The 19,008-nt window shown below is 44.3% G+C and overlaps 1 protein-coding gene across 4 annotated transcripts in view; it reads right to left on the reverse strand.

Moving 5' to 3' along the window:
- The window catches only part of LOC121701051 (ephrin type-A receptor 6-like), a 107,977-nt gene that overhangs the window by 33,215 nt on the left and 55,754 nt on the right, over positions 1-19,008 (reverse strand). For 3 of the 4 annotated variants that reach the window (XR_006027517.1, XR_006027511.1, XM_042084093.1), the window contains exon 5: positions 17,394-17,729. The exons of the other annotated variant lie outside the window; for it this stretch is intronic. Coding sequence is in view for 1 of the 3 variants with exons in the window: in XM_042084093.1 (XP_041940027.1) it covers positions 17,394-17,729 (336 nt within the window). In the remaining 2 variants the exon portion in view is untranslated. The remainder of the gene's footprint in view (positions 1-17,393; positions 17,730-19,008) is intronic. 4 annotated transcript variants of the gene reach the window in all.

Below are 19,008 nucleotides of genomic sequence, written 5' to 3' on the forward strand. Positions count from 1 at the left end.
CAAAAGGAGTGTTGTCAACAGCTACAGCAACACCTGCCTCTCCCTCTCTATCTCTCCCTTTCTCTCTCTCCCTCTCTCTCCCACCCTCTCCCTCCCTCTCTCTCTCTCTCTCTCTCTCTCTCTCTCTCTCTCTCTCTCCTTTGCTGGCTGCCACGGGCCAAGGGCCTGTTCAGTCAGGAGACGTGGGGAGTTGCAGCAACAGATGTCTGTGGCTTGTCAGCCTGGGCATCCTGCCTCTCTCTACAGAGCTCCAACTCCCTCTTCTGCAGTCCCCCCTGCTAGAGCAGCCAGACAGCCACCAGCACCTTCCTCACATGTCCACATGACAAACAACCATGATGGGGGTTGGACAGGTACACTCCAGGTAGGTAAAAATACATAGAAATAGTCATAACCTAAAATTCCATTTTAATTTTCTAGATGCATTAACATGCACTGCCATGCCTAGTGCATCTAGCTTCTATTTATGTTACTGCACTGATTTGCTCTGTGGATGCTTACAAAGCACCAGAGCCGGACAGTAACGGAGTACATTTACTTGAGTACGGTACTTGAGTAAAATTTTAAAGGAATCTGTACTTTAAAAGTATCTTTTATCTCCATGGTCAGATTCAGATAAGAGACGAAACCATGGACGAAACAATAGATGAAGATGCAGCAGGTTACTGGATGCCGGGAATGTGCCAACCCGTGGCCCCACCTCGCCAGACTATTTCAATTTGCTAAACAAGTTAATGATAGTTTTCGCTTCAAGTGTTTCAATTACAAAATAGCATTTTGTATTTGAAAGATGTATTTTAAATACATGTATTAGAAATACTCCCCATCCCTGGCAACATGGTAAAAAGATGAAAATGACTTTATTTTACTTTCAATTCCTTTTACATTCTCCACATTAACATTTTTCATAACTCCATGTAGGACGTTTCTGTACATAAATGTAAGCACAGTGGCAGTAGTAATGCAATATTTAGAAAATGTACTCTTGTACTCTTGATACTCAAGTACTTTTTAAAAACAAATACTTCAGTACTTTTACTTAAGTAGACATCTGACTGTTGTACTTTTACTTGTACTTGAGTAAAATTTAGCAAGGGGTATCTGTACTTTTACTCAAGTAATGAAGCTGTGTACACTCTCCGCCTCTGCAAAGCACACCATTGATTGCCCTGCCAGAGGAACCATCTACGTATATCCTCCACTACATGTCAAGGTCCTGTTCATCCTGTTGAGACATGTTTTCCTATACTGACCAGTGGAGAATACATGATCCCTTACATGACAAAAATATTAAACTTATCACAAAGAATAACATTTGATGCAAAAAAGAGCAGACATACTTTTAAAAGCATTCTAAAGTAGTGGATGGGAATTATTCAACAACTCCTACAGTCTGGAATGTTCCATTCACTTCCCTGACATGAGCTGTATCGGCTGAGCCGAGGACCAATCCATAACAAGCAGGGCCAATCACTCTGACCTGATAGGTTTTATAATCCAGGTTCAGGATCTGAGATGGCAAATTACGAGTGAAGGCAGCCAGAGTGAGACAGCAGTCACGCCTCTCCTCGGAATAGAAATGTCCCTGTGAGGGGAACGTGCCGTTGGCAGGAACATGGAGTTGGTGCTCAGCCCCTGGACTGTGATCTTTCTGAGTTTAGCTTAGCGGTGGCTATTTTAATCAAGTGGTAAAATTCCACTTGATTAAAACCAAATATATCCTCATTGTTTTATATCCTGTATGAGCTGCCTCTCTGTATGACTTGTGCTATAAATAAACAACATTCACTTGTAGATATTACTTACCGGTAATATTCTTTCTATTTTAGGATTTTTATTTGGAGCTTTCTCTTGGGAAAATGACAATGCTATGCAATGTGTTTTTGTTTGCTATATTTGTAAACACTCAGACAGGTAAACACTTAGTTGATGCCTGCAGAAGAGATCAACCCACTCCAGAGAGCACACTGTGGTACATTAGTGGAACAGGGGGACCTTTCACACAAAACAGATAAATGAACTTTTACCCCGGTCTCGCTTTTGTAGCAAAAATGACAAAAATAAAACAACATGAGCCAAAATAATTCCAGCAGCTCTGAGCTAAAAGGACAAACATAAATAATAATATAAAGGACATAAATAGACATACTTCATCTAATAACACCTATGCATCAGTCAAGTCAATTCAAGTCAAGTCAGTTATTATTTAGTATAGCACATTTAACATGCACAGAGTGCAACCCAAAGCGCTCCACATACAAGACATTGACAAAAAAAAAGAAAAGACAATAAGACAAAAAATGCCAGACGGAGCGGCGTAGTCGCCAGCGTTGACACCACATGACAAAAACATCAGTATTCCAGCACACAGTGAAAGACAAGGAGTGATGTAATTATCAAGTAGCAGTTTAGCAACCTGTGAAGACAACACTAATCAAAGGTTCTCTAAAAAACACTTCCTCAAATCTGTAATAAAAAAATGCAAATATGAGTAAAATCAAATAAGTCATACATGAAATAAAACATATCATAAAAGGAAGCAATTAAAGATAGTATGGGATGCCTTCAATACAGGCATGTTTCTTCAAACAGAACAGGTAAAGAGCCTAGAGTTTAGAAGAGGCATGTACAGCTGATCTGAGAACTGGTTGGAGGCCCTAAGCAGGCCAAAGTGTCTCTCCACAAGTCCATAACTCAGTTATAAAATGGGTTTGGCTACTTAGCTGCTTAACTAGGGGAAAGTACTGTAACAGAGCTCTTCCGCTGTTTCTAATTGACTTCCACTGCAACCCCTCCAAATATAAGTATGTCAAATGTCGCTTTTTCTAACTGGTGAAATATGATATGTCATCTTACATCTTGTCAGCAGATTCTTGGATTGACTGAAATTAGGCAAGAAGGTATCAAGCCTAAAGGTAACTTATTACAAAAGTCAACGTCAAACACAAGAAAGAAATAGATGAGGCAACTACGACCTCTCTTCAGACCAAGGCCTCATTTCTACCATTCCCAGACAAAGCCTAGACTGGTTCAAAGCCTCGTCTCTGGAGCCTCCCCGTCTGGCTTTGTGGGGCTTGTGAGAGCCGGTGCCGTGCCCATGATAGCATATGGCTGCGTGGGCTAAGAAGAAGAAGAAGAAAAAAGGCCCAAGTCAGCGTCTCACACACACACACGCACACACACACACACACACACACACACACACAAAGTTTCACAAAGAGAAATAGATCAACAGAGAGTGAGATGACTAGAATAGGATCAAGAAAAAGTGAGACAGAAAGAGAAAAGAATAAAGATGCAAACAGGACACTAATGCTGCGAGGTGAAGAAGATGGACGGGTGGAAAGAGAGAAGATGGACAGAAAAAAAAGAAATGAGTGTGGGAGAGAGTGATGGAAATCCTGATGATGGGAGAGAGAGAGAGAGAGCTTGAGGTGGGAAGAGTCTGACGTGAGGACGTGTGGAGTTTCCCTGAGGCATGCTCTGTGTAGTGGCCAAGGCTCTTTCAGGGCGGAGGCAGCCGTGTCTCCAAAGCTAGTGGCTGGGCTTTGTGCTGCATCTCCTTGGCAATGCAGCCGGAATGAGTGCACTCTCTCTCTTAATCAGTGTGCCGTGTCCCCCCGCCAACCCCCCCCCCCCCGCCCCGTGCTGCCATGCCCACGTCCCAGGGAGGCCTGAAATGGCAGGCTTCACTTGGCAACACTGCCAGCCAGAGTATGAGGTGCAGTTAACACTCCACATCTCCCCTCGCAACAACAACTCTATTGAGCATTGCTCTTTCAAAACACGACGTCTTGGGAAATTACAGCAAGAGGGAGCAGGCTGCCTCTTTTAAATGAAGTGCGGTTATTTATTTATCTACCTTCAGGGACCGAGTTAAAATTCTCATGTCTACTTTTGTAGATAGGCTCTCGAAATTGTGGCAGAGGCGACTGCTCCTTGGGACCAAAATACATTTATAATAGTTTTATAATCTGTAACAGCCCTGATTCATCTGCTTCATTTAAAGACACAATCAATTCCCTGTTCAAGCAGCGCTGTGTGCAGCGGAGGAGGGACACTGGGATGGACGGAGACGGACTGCCTGCCCACCGTCTCTCACCTTGCGCGCCATCCTGCCTCGTGGCCTTTGTGAGACCGTAGGGCGCGCCCGTGCCAGTTTAGTGATTTATCATCTCCAGCAGACTAAGGCTGGCCTCCGGTGTGAAAGACAAATTAAACACTGGCATCTGTTGTGAGGTGAGGAACGAGGTGTGTTTGATGGCTTTTGTGCCCATTCTCTGTGCTCGCTCCGTAAATCCCTAACTGTGTATGTTTACAAAGACCAAATCCCCAGGCTAGAAAATCAACAGAACATTACAGCAGAATCATCTGCCCATCTGCCCTGTCTAGGGCTCAGTGTTGTGTTAGATGGGTAATTGGATGAAGGGTTGTTGCTATGACCAGAACCTCACAATTTTGAGTGCTTTTTTTTGTGTGGCATGGTCTCGAGTATGCCGGCTGCCAAGAGTAAATTACAATATTATGGATTCCTCCCAAGCCCTCAGACTGGGGGAGAGAGGAGGACATTCCACTGCTCCATGCTGCGTTGTCACTCTGGTCTCTGGGGTTGTCACACTGACTGTCTCCCCCACCCAGGAAGCTCGGCAGCAGCTCTGACAGAGACATGTCCTCCCATGAGGTGACGGGGAGAGCCGTGTTCCTGTTCCTGTGTCTCACTGACACACCACTCTACTGTAAACGTAAATCCTCCACTTCCCAACCCAGCAAAAGTATTGCATATAAGCATTACTGAGGGAGAGCTGTGAAATGTGCATCATGACCTAACATAGCCATGCACCTGTGGTTACAGAAGCTGGTAAACAGAGTCTAATTAGACAGTCTACCAGAAGGACAACAACAGCACGCCAATTTGAGGGACGGTGAGAAAAGACTGAGGAAACAAAGTGTCAAGATGTGTTGTTCAAGACTGCATTATTTGCTAGATTTTCCAGAAACATGGTAATATGATGAAAGTAAAATAAGAAAATCTTCACACACATGCTGACACACACACACACACACATCTAAGTGACTAAAAAGTCATATGAAATGAGGCTGGCTCGATTTAGGAAAAACCTCGACTTTGACTTTGACTCGCTGGTGAAGAGGAGAGAGAAAGTGAGATCACAAAAATAGCGTGTGGGAGCGAGCAGGAGCGTGAGCGGGAGCGGGCAACGCGGAGCAGAGTGGAGGGAGGCGCATGTCCTACATTCTCAGCTCCAGCCATTCGTCAGGACCCCAGGAATGAGATTCAGCACATCGCCGGTGCCGAGACCTTGCAGTTAGCGGACCCCCCTGGTCTCCCAGCACGCCCCGCTGTCTCTCCCCGCTCCGTGGCAGCCTGATAGGGAAAAGGTCAGGGCCATAATCCTGCCTGCTTGGTGTCCCCACCACTGATGGATGCGCTTTCTCCGTGAGCCGTCATGTGCTGGCTTCAGACGACAGGCAGTCAATAGGTGCCGTAATGAGAGACGTCCATTTAAATCGCTCGTTTTCATGCTGGCCGAGTCCCTTAGGATCCCCTGCAAGCCCGTCTAAATAGGGTGCGCATCAATAATGCATGCTCTTAACACCAACGCCATTGAGAAGTGACACGGCGATAACACAACACAAACACATGGCCGCCATGGCATAAACAGAGGGGCCAACGCGTAGAGGAAAGTTTAGGTCAATGATTCTTTGACACGATTCAGTGTCTCACAACAGGGAGGTGGAATTATCCTTCAGGCCCGACAAACGAGACTTAGAATGCATGTTTTTTTAGCTCAGCGGGTGACAGCTCAGAGACTGAGATATGATCATCAAACACAAGGACCAAAGACGATTTATCAGCCGTTCCTCTGGTCCTGCAGTCTCCTATCAATAATGCATCATGCAGAGTGCTGTTCCTTAAGCAGTGCGATTTCTGCTCAGACTCAGGTGAGGGTTGGCTTAAGAGTGAGGTGGAGGATTTGGGGAGGAAAGCCTTAGCTTGTAAATAGTATGGCTGCTGTGTGGCACACTGTAAAGTGAGCACACAAGAGAACCGCTGGTCCTCTGTTCTCCAACAAAAGCCTCCTACTCTTTTGGTTGACCTTCAGAGTGGACCTGTCTAGAGTGAATCCTGAATCTCTTTTGCCGATGAGAAGCCAATCTTATGTGTGTGTGTGTGTGGTGGTGGTGTAAAAACACAGCTGGTTTCTTGAGAAATCCCATTCTGAGAGAATTAATCCTTTAGTGATTTTCAATGCCTCACTCCTGAGACATAACAACTTCTCTCAGCCTGTGTCGCGCAGCTGTCATTTCACCGTTTGTGTTCACCTCCATGCAAGGTCTCTGCCATGCATCATTCTCCCACCTGACACCACGGCATTTTATGGGGCTTTCTCTGAACAAGCACTCAATTATTTACCAACTGGGGCGTCTTCTGTCATTTAAACATAGGAATAACGTACATTCAGACATTTGTGTGTGCTCAATGTAATAACTAAATGCACAAGTGAATGTGTCATACATTTGAAAAACAGTTTTATTGAATAAGTATGCTACATGCACTATATTGCACAGATATGCAAGCTGTCATATTGCATTTCATTTAATCTTCTTTAATCTACAAAATTGCAAGCAATGTTGTCTAGCATCCACTGTATATTTAGTCAAGACTAAGTCTTCTAAAACCCACTGCAGGTAGAGGAAAAGGGAAAGCTTGTCACTTTCTAGATCTTAACAGTTTAACCATTTTTTTTTATATATTATTGATTGAATGGACATTATTGTTTATTATTGCTTTTTCCCTCATTTTCATTGCTTACTTTATTAGGCTATTGGTTGAATCGACATTGTTGTTTATTATTGCTATTCTCCTTATTATAGTTTGACCAACATTCTAATCTGTTCCCTGTTACATTTTTAAATATTATTTTGTTTTTGTATTTGTGTGTCGCTTTGGACAAAGGCGTCTGCAAAATCCCATAACCATAACCAGGTGAGCAGTGTTAGACACAGATGGTACCATTTTGATTCGGATAAAAGAATAATGTGCAAAGAAAAAATGTCCAACCTGTGAAAGCAAAGACAGTAGACTGATTGTACTGTGACATGACCTTGGCTTTCCTGTGAAGAGTTGATGATATATTATCAAGGAGGCGTTAACTATAGGAATACAGCATTGTCTGTTGTAACCTTGAAACGTTTCCTTGATTGACATATTCCACACAGGTGGAGAGCAAAGAAAAAATAAATAGTATTATGTAAACCTTGAGGGATCTCACCATCATTGTATTTCATACAATATACAGTAAATCAATAAAGTTAGCCTTTCTTGCTTCTAGTTTATAGAAAGAAAAGGCTAGACAACAAATCTAATGCACCCTACCCCCTCATTCTCTCTTACATACAACTTATTTGAGGGAGGGCTATTTTTCATCCAACCTTCAAAGCATCTGCTACTGCAATTATGGACTTGTGGAACTTATTTTGTGAAGTTCAGATCTTTCTAAAGTACAATGACTTTATGTAGCTTCAAAGCAGGCTGTGCGCTTTGGCTGTAGACAGCCTTGCTGAAGGGGTCAAAAAGCACCTTGATCCACAAGACCCTTTCTCTCCAGATGCTGGGGCCAACAACACCCATCTGCAGCACTACACAGAGCTTTTTGTTCTTTGGCCGGCTCAGGAGGAGGCCTCAGTAGTGTAGCGTAGTAGTGTGTGTGTGTGTGTGTGTGTGTGTGTGTGTGTGTGTGTGTGTGTGTGTGTGTGTGTGTAGTGGTGTAGTGGTGTGTGTGAGAATGTGAGAATGTGCTTTCAGTGTGTGTGTGTGTGTGTGTGCACATCAATACATTTAATAAAATGTGTTACTGTGTATGTGTTTATCCCTGTATCCACACAACTGAGTGCATATGTGTGTGTGTCTGTGTGTGTGTGTGTGTGTGTGTGTATGTGTACATCAATACATTTAATAAAATGTGTTACTGTGTATGTGTTTATCCCTGTATCCACACAACTGAGTGCATGTGTGTGTGTGTCTGTGTGTGTGTGTGTGTGTGTGTGTGTGGGGTGGGGTGGGGTGGGGGGGGGTAGCGAACAAACACTGGTACATGCCACATATTTACAACTTCATTAGAGCCAAACCTAGTGTGACAGTCTGGGGAGGCAAATAAAAGGCTGAGGTGATGCAGTGCACTGCTCTGAACCACACCGCTGCGGCATCATCTGGAGAAAACAACGTCCTCCACCAAACACCAATATCCCCCTCATAGAGCACAGCTGACTTTCAGCAGGCATGCACAGCAAATACCGTCCAGATGAAGCCTAAACCGCATAGTCCACAATAAAAGAGGCAAAATGCGACCTGGAGCAAGTGACCGACTTCATCAAAGCAGGAGGATTCTATTATCTTGTGCTCAGCACAGTGGGGTGCCCTGTCGAGCACAGAGCACACACTCATTTCTACATGTGACTCGGCCTTTGTGGTCCACCTGGGGGACGGTAAGTGGGCTGGTGCATTCTGTAAATGACCGCCTTAGCAAGGTCCTGACGTGAAAGGCATGGCAATGTGAATCGGACAAATTGCAGATCATTTACATGGATTTACATGTTCGCACACTAAGGTCATCTGATTCTGGGTTGCTTGTTATAGCCCCATTTTTATACTCTCCTGCATGGGTTGCATCTTGGCTCCCAAGATTTGGGATTCATGAGCAGAAAGTGTCAGTGACATCTCATCCATCATTTTACTTTCAATGGGGTCAGTTGGTGGGCCAAAAATAGTAGTATTTTGGTGGAACACACAAAATTCCACCACACACTTTACAGTTCTGACTACATGGGATATCGGAACTCCCCCTATTACCGTCGGTCCCGTATTTCCGCCGTCTTGCGTGTATGTGTCACTTAATATCCATTTCTATACAAACCAAGACGGCGGATTCCTAAAGAAACGCAAGGACCCACACCATAGGTGTATCTAAATTAGCTATGTACCAAAAATGACATTTTACCGTGACTCGAAGAGCTGTGAACAGTGTTGTAAGGCTGCATGTACACGTCCGCTTAGAGCTCCAGTGGAATTTTAATTTCATGACGAGAATTCTCGGTCTAACCGTTCATGTGCCGTTGAAACGGCGTAAATAGGCGACCCATCAGGCCAGCACTATAACTCTGAGCGTGGTAAACAAAATCGGATATTTCAGGCAGTAAATGCTCCTGTTAAGAACCGTTCAAATCTACACACCTATGGCTACTGAAAAATGTAAGGTTCATTTAGCAAATGTTATTTTGAAGTGTTACAAAACATTGTTGTTTTAGAATTTCCGAACAAAAGTGGTGATAATTGGTGGTGTTACGATACATTATGAATAATAATTAGAACATGATCAGAGACAATAGAAGTTAACTGAGAAATGATCATTGTTCCATATGAATAGTTGACTTTGGATAAACAGGGTTTATACTATAAAACCCTTTAATCAACATCAACATGTGTGGCTTTGCTATGCTCTTGTCTTCTAAAAGCTTTAGTGTACACAACACATAACTGACAATGTGTAGACATCACAGACAATCAAAATTGTAAAAACAAATATTTTTCACACACCAAACCCAATCCCAATCCTATTCAGTGATTACTGGACAGGTCCAGAGCAAGTGTTGGAGTGATGAGTGTCCTGAGTGTTGAGAGTTGGTGCAGGGATGGATTACTGCACGGGCCTACCGGGCCCAGGCCCAGGGGCCCAAGGGGTCAGGGGGCCCAAAAGCTCAAGCCTTTGCAGGGAATCATTGCCTCAATATCAACAAATCAGGATGTAGGCTATGAATCTGATTGAATTTAGTATTGGTCATCCCCAAAATGCACCAGAATACAGGAAATCACATCAAACAAATTTTTTAATTTCTGGGGGAGGACCCCCAACCCCCCCGCCCCCAACCCCCCCGCCCCCCCCCCCCCCCCCCCCCCCCCCACATATACGACAATAAGTGGGGGGCCCTTAATACATCTGGGCCCAGGGGCCCGAAAGTTCATAATCCGCCCATGAGTTGGTGGGGTGCTGCTCAGTGGCCGGGCTGCCTGTGTGCTGCTGCTCAGTAAGCAGCTGGTAGTGTTGTGAATGGTGCAGCTGGTGATGCGGCCCGGACGCGCGTGTTCTAATTACCACTGGTGCCATGAGCCAGCGAGCCTCACTCCAATTGGCTTCTCCAAGACGTAAATGATGATAAAAGCTCGGTGGAGGGAAGATTATTACAAAAGCTGCTCCGGAATGTTTCATGAAATACAACGGATGAATAAAAATGTCTGACCCTATTTGTGCAAAACTATGGCCATTGTAATAAAACGTGCTATGACTTTTTTAAGCTGGAAGATGCCAGAACATTAGGGCTTAATGCTGCAGAAATTTAATTAAGCCTGCAAAAATGGTTTTTATGGGTATAAGTAGTCCTTGCACAGAGACTACACTAAAGTGAAAACCACTAGCCTTTTTATCTGAACAGCTGCTGTACTCAGTTGCATACATTTATTTCTAATAAAAATTATCATAACTTTGTGATGGTGATTTATTTTGAACTTGACAGCTGATTTGCATCTTCAACAAACCATAGCTAACCCCAATCAACCTAAAGTTTAATTGTAGTGAAAGATATGCTAAAAGCCTTGATACTGTAAAGTCTCATATATATATATATATATATATATATAGTAGAAAAAAGAGGTGGGCAAAGAGAGCGAACAAGAGTGAGAGAGAGAGAGAGAGAGAGAGAGAGAGAGAGAGAGAGAGAGAGAGAGAGAGAGAGAGAGAGAGAGAGAGAGAGAGAGAGAGAGAACCAGAGCTATTACAGGGATAAATCTGTGCACTAAGAGAGAACAGTGTTCCATAAATTTGTCCTCTGCCTGGTCCTGGTCATATCTCCTCTTATGCAGCCCACATAAAGAACAACAGCGGAGGCCAGGAGAGTGCAGCCCTGCTGATGGAGATGGCCTCCGCCGTGTGAGGTCACATTCACAAACACCGCCATCCCTCACGGAGCCATCAGCACTAGCGCAGCCAGATGGCCGGCCAGCGTGCAGGCTTCCTGCCGTCATCACCCATGATGCACCTGTAATGGTGGCCCTTGCGGGGCAATAACAGGTTGGGAAAGCCAAGGGCGTTCTTTAAGATGCAGTGGGATAAATCAGTGGCTAATAACTGCTTGACTCTGGGTCTATTTATGAGCCATCGTTGCAAGGCCAGTGCTGCTCTACCTGAGATTCTTTATTAACAATGGGATCCACTATCCATCTAGGCTCACAATATATGGATGAGACAGGTCCTTGCAGACCAAGCCTGTGCTTGTAAGATACTGTGGAACATCAATCTGAACCATTCTTGTCAACAAACTGGACATTTTAAATCTGAGAATATCTTGGTGTGGTAATATCTACAAATTATCATAGTTACCCTGGTTGTGCACTATTTGAAAAATATAGTAGTCCTGCTGAAGAAACAGTGGAAATTCTTCACCGTCACCGGATTCCTGTCAGGTGTAATTTTAGCCTAAAGCACACTGGTCACACGCTGCCATATTGTAGCTGTGAACTTGCAAGGTCTTGGCCCTCTAAAAAATCTGTGCCTTTCTTGTAATTATCTGTGTCGCAGGAGACAGTCCAGGGGAAGGAGTCAGGGCCCAGACCTGTGCAGTCAGGGAGGTGGGTGTCAGTCCAGTGCAGCTGGTCAAGAGGAGGCAGGTTAATTACCTACATGCTCCCCCTTCCTCCAGGTGGGCCACACACCCCGGGGCTGTCTTACGCGGAGAGACGGGACAATACAGCGGAGGGCCGGGCTGTCCATCAATACTGCATGAGACATTATGGGGAATTAGGAGTCACAGGGAAGCACTGGCCCTACGGCAGTCCAGTGCGGAGCTGACTGCCAGAGTGACCACATGCTCTCAAACGCACCAGCTGCAGCCCAGAGTTTATCATAAGGAACAAACTGCGCAACTCGCCCACTAAAACTACCACCTGGATGACCAGAAGTCCAGTCAGCCATGAATGTGTTTTAAAGGAAGGTCAGTATCAACATTGGCAGTTATCCCACACCTTATGCATAATAAGATGCTTGTAATGTACTTTGTTATGAACATGCTTTACGTTGGTCTCCCTTCAGATAAAATGAAATGAAAATACTCTGCCAATGCAGACAGCTCTGAATCTTATTTTTTGTGTGACTAGCATGCCACTGTATACCACTCAGCACAGACTTCTGCATCATACGCAGGGTTGTCTTCTTTTCAAAACACACTCTGATTACCAGTGATGGACAAGCTAAGAGTGTAGTGAGCTAAGCTACCAGTTACTCAATATTAAATGAAGCTCAACTACACAAAAGCTTCCTCAAGACAAAAAATGTAGCAAGCTAAGTTACATACATTTCGCAAAAGCAGTTTACTACATCAGAAGCTACTTTGTAATTTACAAAAAAATGAACATAAACCAATAAAATGAACCTGCTTCATGCAAAGTCAGTGCTATTTCAATGACCTAGCCAACATAACTCGGTGATAACAGATACAGTAACTTAGTTACCTTTATTTACACATGTAGGCTATGACATATGTTCAGTTCAAAAACGATAACCAAAATCAATTTGAAGAAAAAAAGGCTCCACGTAGCCAAAGGAAGTTAGGGCCTACTGAGAGAGTGTGCATATGTGGCCCAATTTAGATTTGGGCATTTCTTAAGTTTGCAGGATAAACTGCAAGCTAACTTGTTACTGTAACTTCATTGTTGGGTGGATTTTCGCCTGTATAAGTTTCACCACATGACTATCCCTAATAATTATTCATCAATAGTTCTATATAATATAATGATTAATAATCAATAATCACTAATACAAACTATTTTGACAGCTTATTTTACAAACATTGCTCAACAAAATCATGCAGTAGACTACCACCAACATCTTTGCAAGGACAATTTCGTTGCTTCATCTCTGGTATGGAAAATTAGTTTGTCTTTCAAGTTTATACAGAATATAGCCTAAATGATTCATGTATGGGCGGCCAGAAGGAAGCTCTACTGTGAGCTCCACAAATGCTCTGGAAAATGTAGCTTCTGTAAAAGCTACTGCACTACATGGTAAAAAAACAGCTAAGCTATTGAAAAGCTACTATCTGTTTCAGAAAATAGCTACGCTACCACCAAGCTACTGAGAAATATAGTTGAGCTAGTAGCATCGCTACAAGTAGTGAAGCTACTGCCCATCACTGCTGATTACAGAGCTTCAGCCTGGTGCCAGCTGGCACTGGTGGACACAGAAGGACTGCTGTGGATAACAAGCATTAAAACATCCACTGACACTAACCTTTTCCCTCCTGTAAAATGTACAGCAGCGAACACACACACACACACACACACACACACACACATACACACAACTGCAGTGCACATGCAAACTCTGCCAGTAGATTCTGTTTAGATAGCGCAAACTCCTCCAGACACACTGACACAGAATGTGGCAAGAATAAGACAGCAAGCAGTTTTCATATTTGATTAAATCTGTCAATACTGCCAACAGACTCAGGCCATGTGTCTGCATCTGAGCAGCAAAGGGAGGAGGAGGAGGAGGAGGAGGAGGAAGAGGACGACGACGAGAGGGAGAAGAAGGAGGAGGAGGTATCGATTAGAAACAGGAAAGTCACCTTTGGCATGGCAGCAACCATTTCAAACAGCCAATTTGTTTGCAGTGTTATTATTCCTGTTCCTCTGGTGTGTCAGGCCATTTGGTCTCGCAGCGCTGGGGAGAGACTCATGATGCCTTTCCCAATAAACATCATTGTAATTTTCCCATGGTGGTAATTAAGTCTGTGGCTAATTTGTCATAGTTAGTTAGAACATGGCGCGCCACAGTTCCAGACTGGCCACTGATGTATTTGCTTGCTCTTGCCCATTCGTCTTCTGTTCCCAATAATCACATCTTTACCGGCTGGCTATGCAGTTTACTCAACTCACAACAACTATGTTTCAGAAACAACAAACAAAGAGAGAAATAAACAGATCCTTTTGTGTGACAGTGGCACTGTGTTCCATGAACATGAATGCTCCATTGTGAGATGAGAAAAACAGCATGTTACAGTATCCTAATGGGAAACGACACCACCTATCACCCCACATTTCTTGGCTTGGATGGACATTTCATTCAAAATCTTTTTCCTTGACCTTTTTTTTACTTGAGAGTATTTAATTGGACAGAGGTTCCTCAGGAGCCTACTAATTTATTCATGAAAGAGAGATGTTGCTGAACTGAAGAACTCTATCTGCCCTTGATTGCTTCAGTGACACACACAATTACCCGGCTGTTTCAGGTGATTAAAGAAGGCCCTCCTTTAATGGGACATTCCTTCCCACCTTGTGCGCTGCACTACTCCTCTCGTTTTTTTCTCCCCCTCACTGCCTCTCTCTCTCTCTCTCTCTCTCTCTCTCTCTCTCTCTCTCTCTCTCCCTCTCTCTCTCTCTCTCTCTCTCTCTCTCTCTCTCTCTCTCTTTTCAGGTGCTCATAACTCGTCGGCCTCTCCGGAGCTTTGCCTCTCACTCCACAGCACTTGCCTGCAATCAATTACTGCTCCTCCGCCATGATGCTGAAGCTCCCCTGGCACGTCAATCACCATCGCCACAGCAACTGACATGAAGCCCCGCCCCATCTCTGCCGCCAGCTTCCTGTGTTTTGTCAGGCATAGCTCAGTTGGGTTCCCCACTCTCGCATCACTGCTGCACAGCCCTGGCTGCCACACCACAGCAGAACCTCAGGAGTGCTACATGTCTACCAATTCATGCAGTCCCATGTCACACCCCCATGTCATCTAAAGGAAAACAAACAACAAACACCCTCCCTTATTTTCTTCTGTTTATAAAAACAAATAAATAAATCCGAAGTAATATATTACATTAATAATGTTACCCTTAAAAAGCAGGGGATCCATGCAGGGCTGAAACTACCTAGCCTTTTTATTTTTAAGTGCTTCAACTGATTCAGTTTTAAATCAGCCTGGAAAAAAGATCTTCGTTCTAAGCTGTGGTCTCAACCTCAGACGTGTCGTGTGGCAGTGTCAGTCATCAGAGGGATGATCCTTAGTTTTAAATGTAACTGTATTATTTCAAATCTCACAGATAATGCTGCCAGCAATGTCCCATATGAGAGCATGCAGTAAATCCAGCAGTAATTTCCCAAGACTCTTATCTCATTCTCTGGATGTGACAGGATTTACACCCAGTCAAGGTACACCACTGTTAATCCTCGCACAATATAAATCTCCCCCTACAGTGCATTATATGAGTGAGGGTGTGCATGTGTTTGTGTGGAAACGGATGTGTGTGGAGTCTACGAGTGTGTGCTAGTCAGTATTCTAGTAGAAATATGATTGTGGATATACTGCATCTTCATATAGTGAGTCCCATGAGAATCGGTCTACCTTGTAGAGAAAGGACGTTATCATCAGCCATTGTGCTGAATAGTTGTACACCCCAGCTGAGGCAAGTTCTCTTTCTGATGGTTCTCCAGCTGTCAGCTTTCAAGCCACTTTGATGGACAGGAATGCAGTCAGAGCATAGCATAGATCACTAGGATACCTATGATTAGAGTGCATCACGGTAATGAGCTCCTCTTGAGCTTTTAGAAACTCGCCATGTCTGATCTGCCTTTTGTACCTTATTTTTCTCTCTCCTTCCTCTCTCTCTCTCTCTCTCTCTCTCTCTCTCTGTATACTGTGTGTGTGTGTGTGTGTGTGTGCATGTGGTTTTCCTTCTGACACAGCCATCGTTTGTCCTTTCTTCACTTTATGTGTTATTATTCTGAAATACTCAGCCTTAGAAATCAAAGTAGAAATCAAATTCTGTGACCTCCCCCATTCACACAGCACCTGCCTGCAGCTGATAGATCACTTGTAATTGTTTTCTATCTGATATCAATAAGAACAGCTGAGTACAAATGAACACTTGAGTGGTCAGCGTTTGCTTGAATGGACACAAACCTGGAGCAAACCTTGGGTCAACCCTAAAAGAATGTCCTGAATCTGACTCGAAAGTAATATATTGACAATCAAAATGTTTTAATTTAATTTTTAATTTTTTCATTAATTTCATTTTCATGTGAAAACCATGGTGTGAAGTGCATTTGCAAAAATGTGTAAAGACGTTACAACTTACATAAATACCTAGATAATTATAAGGATTTCTGAGAATCTTATGTGACTATTATGTCACAGTATACCAGTTATATAATACTAATGCATATGAGGGTCCAAAATGATGTTATCTAGTATTTAGAACTAAGAAAAAGTAAAGTTTTCCCATTATGGAAAAATACCCCAGAGAGGGTGAAAGAGGGGGAAGAGTGCAAGAGACAGAGAGAGAGAAAGAGAGAGAGAGAGGGAGAGAGAGAGAGAGAGAGAGAGTGGCCCAATTAATGAGTGAAGAATGACTTCAAAAACTATAAAATGATGATAGTAAAACCAGGCAGCTGAGCAAAATAATTCTGTCCCAAAGCAGGCCGATGTAAGTAATGTGTGTGACTGCACTGATGATAAACCCGCAGCACCTGCATCTGCATGCACCATCTCCAGGCCTGCTCTCTGCTGACGGCTCTGTTATGTTAATACAAAGTGAGCTCCTTGTACTTTTTTTTCCTCCATCCTAATAAACAAACCAATTATGATGCAGATGGACAATATGATTCGCACCAGCTATAAAAAGTCCTTTGCCATGCATTTTAATCATTTTCAGCTGGGACAGAATCACCCTTGCACACCCGTGGCTGGCCAAACACATCCATTAGCCCACAGCCTGATTGCATTCCGCTGTGTGCTGGGTCGGAAATGACCTATCAGTCACACACATCATGGTGGGCAGTAATGACTTCATGCTAGTCTACTATAATAGAGGTGGCTAGCTATAGCAGCTCTTTGAACCAAGTATGCCTTAGACCACTCTGTATTTCATGGCACTTCACTGGGCCGGATATGAGAAATGGTGCTATAAATAGGGAAGGTCCTGCCATAAGCGTGCCAATGTGAATAAATTAAAGTGTGTTTAAGCTGTGTGATAGACACACTCTGTGGGGGGTGTCCCTGTGTTGACTGCAGAAGCTGCACACGTAGAGACAGGTGAACTGGAGATGGCTCAGAGGGGGCTCCTGAGCCTGACTGCCAGCAGTGACAAGAGCTCCGGTTCCACGCACAAATGCCCTGAGCAGAGTTGCTCTCCATCTAAGCACTATCCTTTTTCACTTATTAATTCCCCTTCCTGGTTCGACAACTTTCTGAACAACAAACTCCAGACCACTGACACACTCTCGGCTTACTGTGTCTCTTCCACACCCAGGGCCTCTCTCCTCAGCGTGTATACTCACCCCCTTGGTCGGTGCTGATGGTGATGGCAGCCACAGGCCTGGGGAAGGAGCTGAGGTCGGACACGCCGTTCTGGGACTCGATCTCGAAGGTGTAGTTGGCGTGGGCGGTGAAGTCCAGCACGGTGATGGAGGCGTTGGTCAGGCCCTGTGGCCGTGGCACGAAGCGCAGCTCCCCCCCACACAGCTCGCAGTGCTGCTGATCTGGCCCGCAGCGCTTGCACAGGACGTTGTAGGTCAAGTCCTTCCGGCCGCCCGTGTCGCTCGGCGGGCTCCACTCCAGGAAGAGAGAGGTCTCGTTGATGTTGAACACTACGTTCCTCGGGGGAGAAGGAGGCCCTGTAGTGAGGGAACAGAGAAACCAAGTTAGATCATGTCTGGGTTATACTGCATAATTTTGTGTGTTTACTATGCTAATCATTTTGTATGCATCCTTTTTTATATGAATCATTTCTCACTTTTACATTTTTTAAATGTATTGAATATTCACACATATTCTCTCTCTTGCTCTCTCTCTCTCTCTCTCTCTGTCTCTCTTTCTCTCTCCTGGAAACAAGCAATTAACCTACAGTATGACACAGTTTTTATGATGACATTTTGCTAACAGGTTTTTAGCACGGCCACATTAAAAGCCCTGTGGGCTCTTGACCACAGCAGCCCGTGCAGTTGGCCAGACAATGGGCTGCCTCCCTTGCACTGCTCTAGCACACAGTGGTGCGAACAACACTGTCCTCCTTAAATAAAGCCTCCCTTCAGCCTGACGCGCCTTTGTGAGCGGCTCTTTGGTGTGAGAGGAGAGAGTGCGCCTCCTCCCCCGGCGAGACCTCTGTCCACGTCGGTCCGCTCCCTTTCTGCTGGAGTGCTCCATGCTATCTGCCTCCCATTCTCTCCATCTGATAGCCTCGCGCCACAATCGTGCGCCATCAATCAACTCCCATTCTGCCACAGAATGGAGATTGTTATCTTGAGAGACGCCTGCAGATGGCTGCTTTTTCTACCTTTGTTCATGAATGTGAAACACTAGATCATTCCACTTTTTTTTTCTCCAAACCCTGAGTCTGTTGGGTGTGCTGGTTACATGGGACTGAATTCAGTATGACCACTGAGGGTACATTTCAATGATGTGCCATGAACAATGACCTTTTTGCATTTTGCTATCTTGGGGGGGGGGGGGGTGGGCGCTGCTGCATGTCCTCTGAACCCACCCCACCACCACCTCCCCACCCGGGACAATTCAGTGTCCACTTCGATTTGACTTGAACAAAGTGTTTCATTACTTAATCAAACAGATTATTAGCTCAATGACAGTGGCAGAGCATGAATTAGTCAGGCGTGTCCTGTTGGCCAGTATGAAATGAGAGGGTCTCAAGGCGCACTCGCAATCATTACTGTTTAAGACAAAATATTACCCTGGAGTGTCACCAAGACACAGAGGACCAGTCACCCCGCACGCTACCCAGCAATCCTTACATCAATCTGCACGGCAATTCAAGTGGGGTTTTCAACTGACAATGAATTATTCCACTTAAGCGGCAATTTGCAAATGTTAAGCCATTACGTAGCTGTTAAGCTATAGTGATGTGCTGTGAATAATTAATGAAGATATGGTAACAGAACA

This window comes from Alosa sapidissima, chromosome 2 (assembly GCF_018492685.1).
Source record: "Alosa sapidissima isolate fAloSap1 chromosome 2, fAloSap1.pri, whole genome shotgun sequence".
NCBI classification, from domain to species: domain Eukaryota; kingdom Metazoa; phylum Chordata; class Actinopteri; order Clupeiformes; family Clupeidae; genus Alosa; species Alosa sapidissima.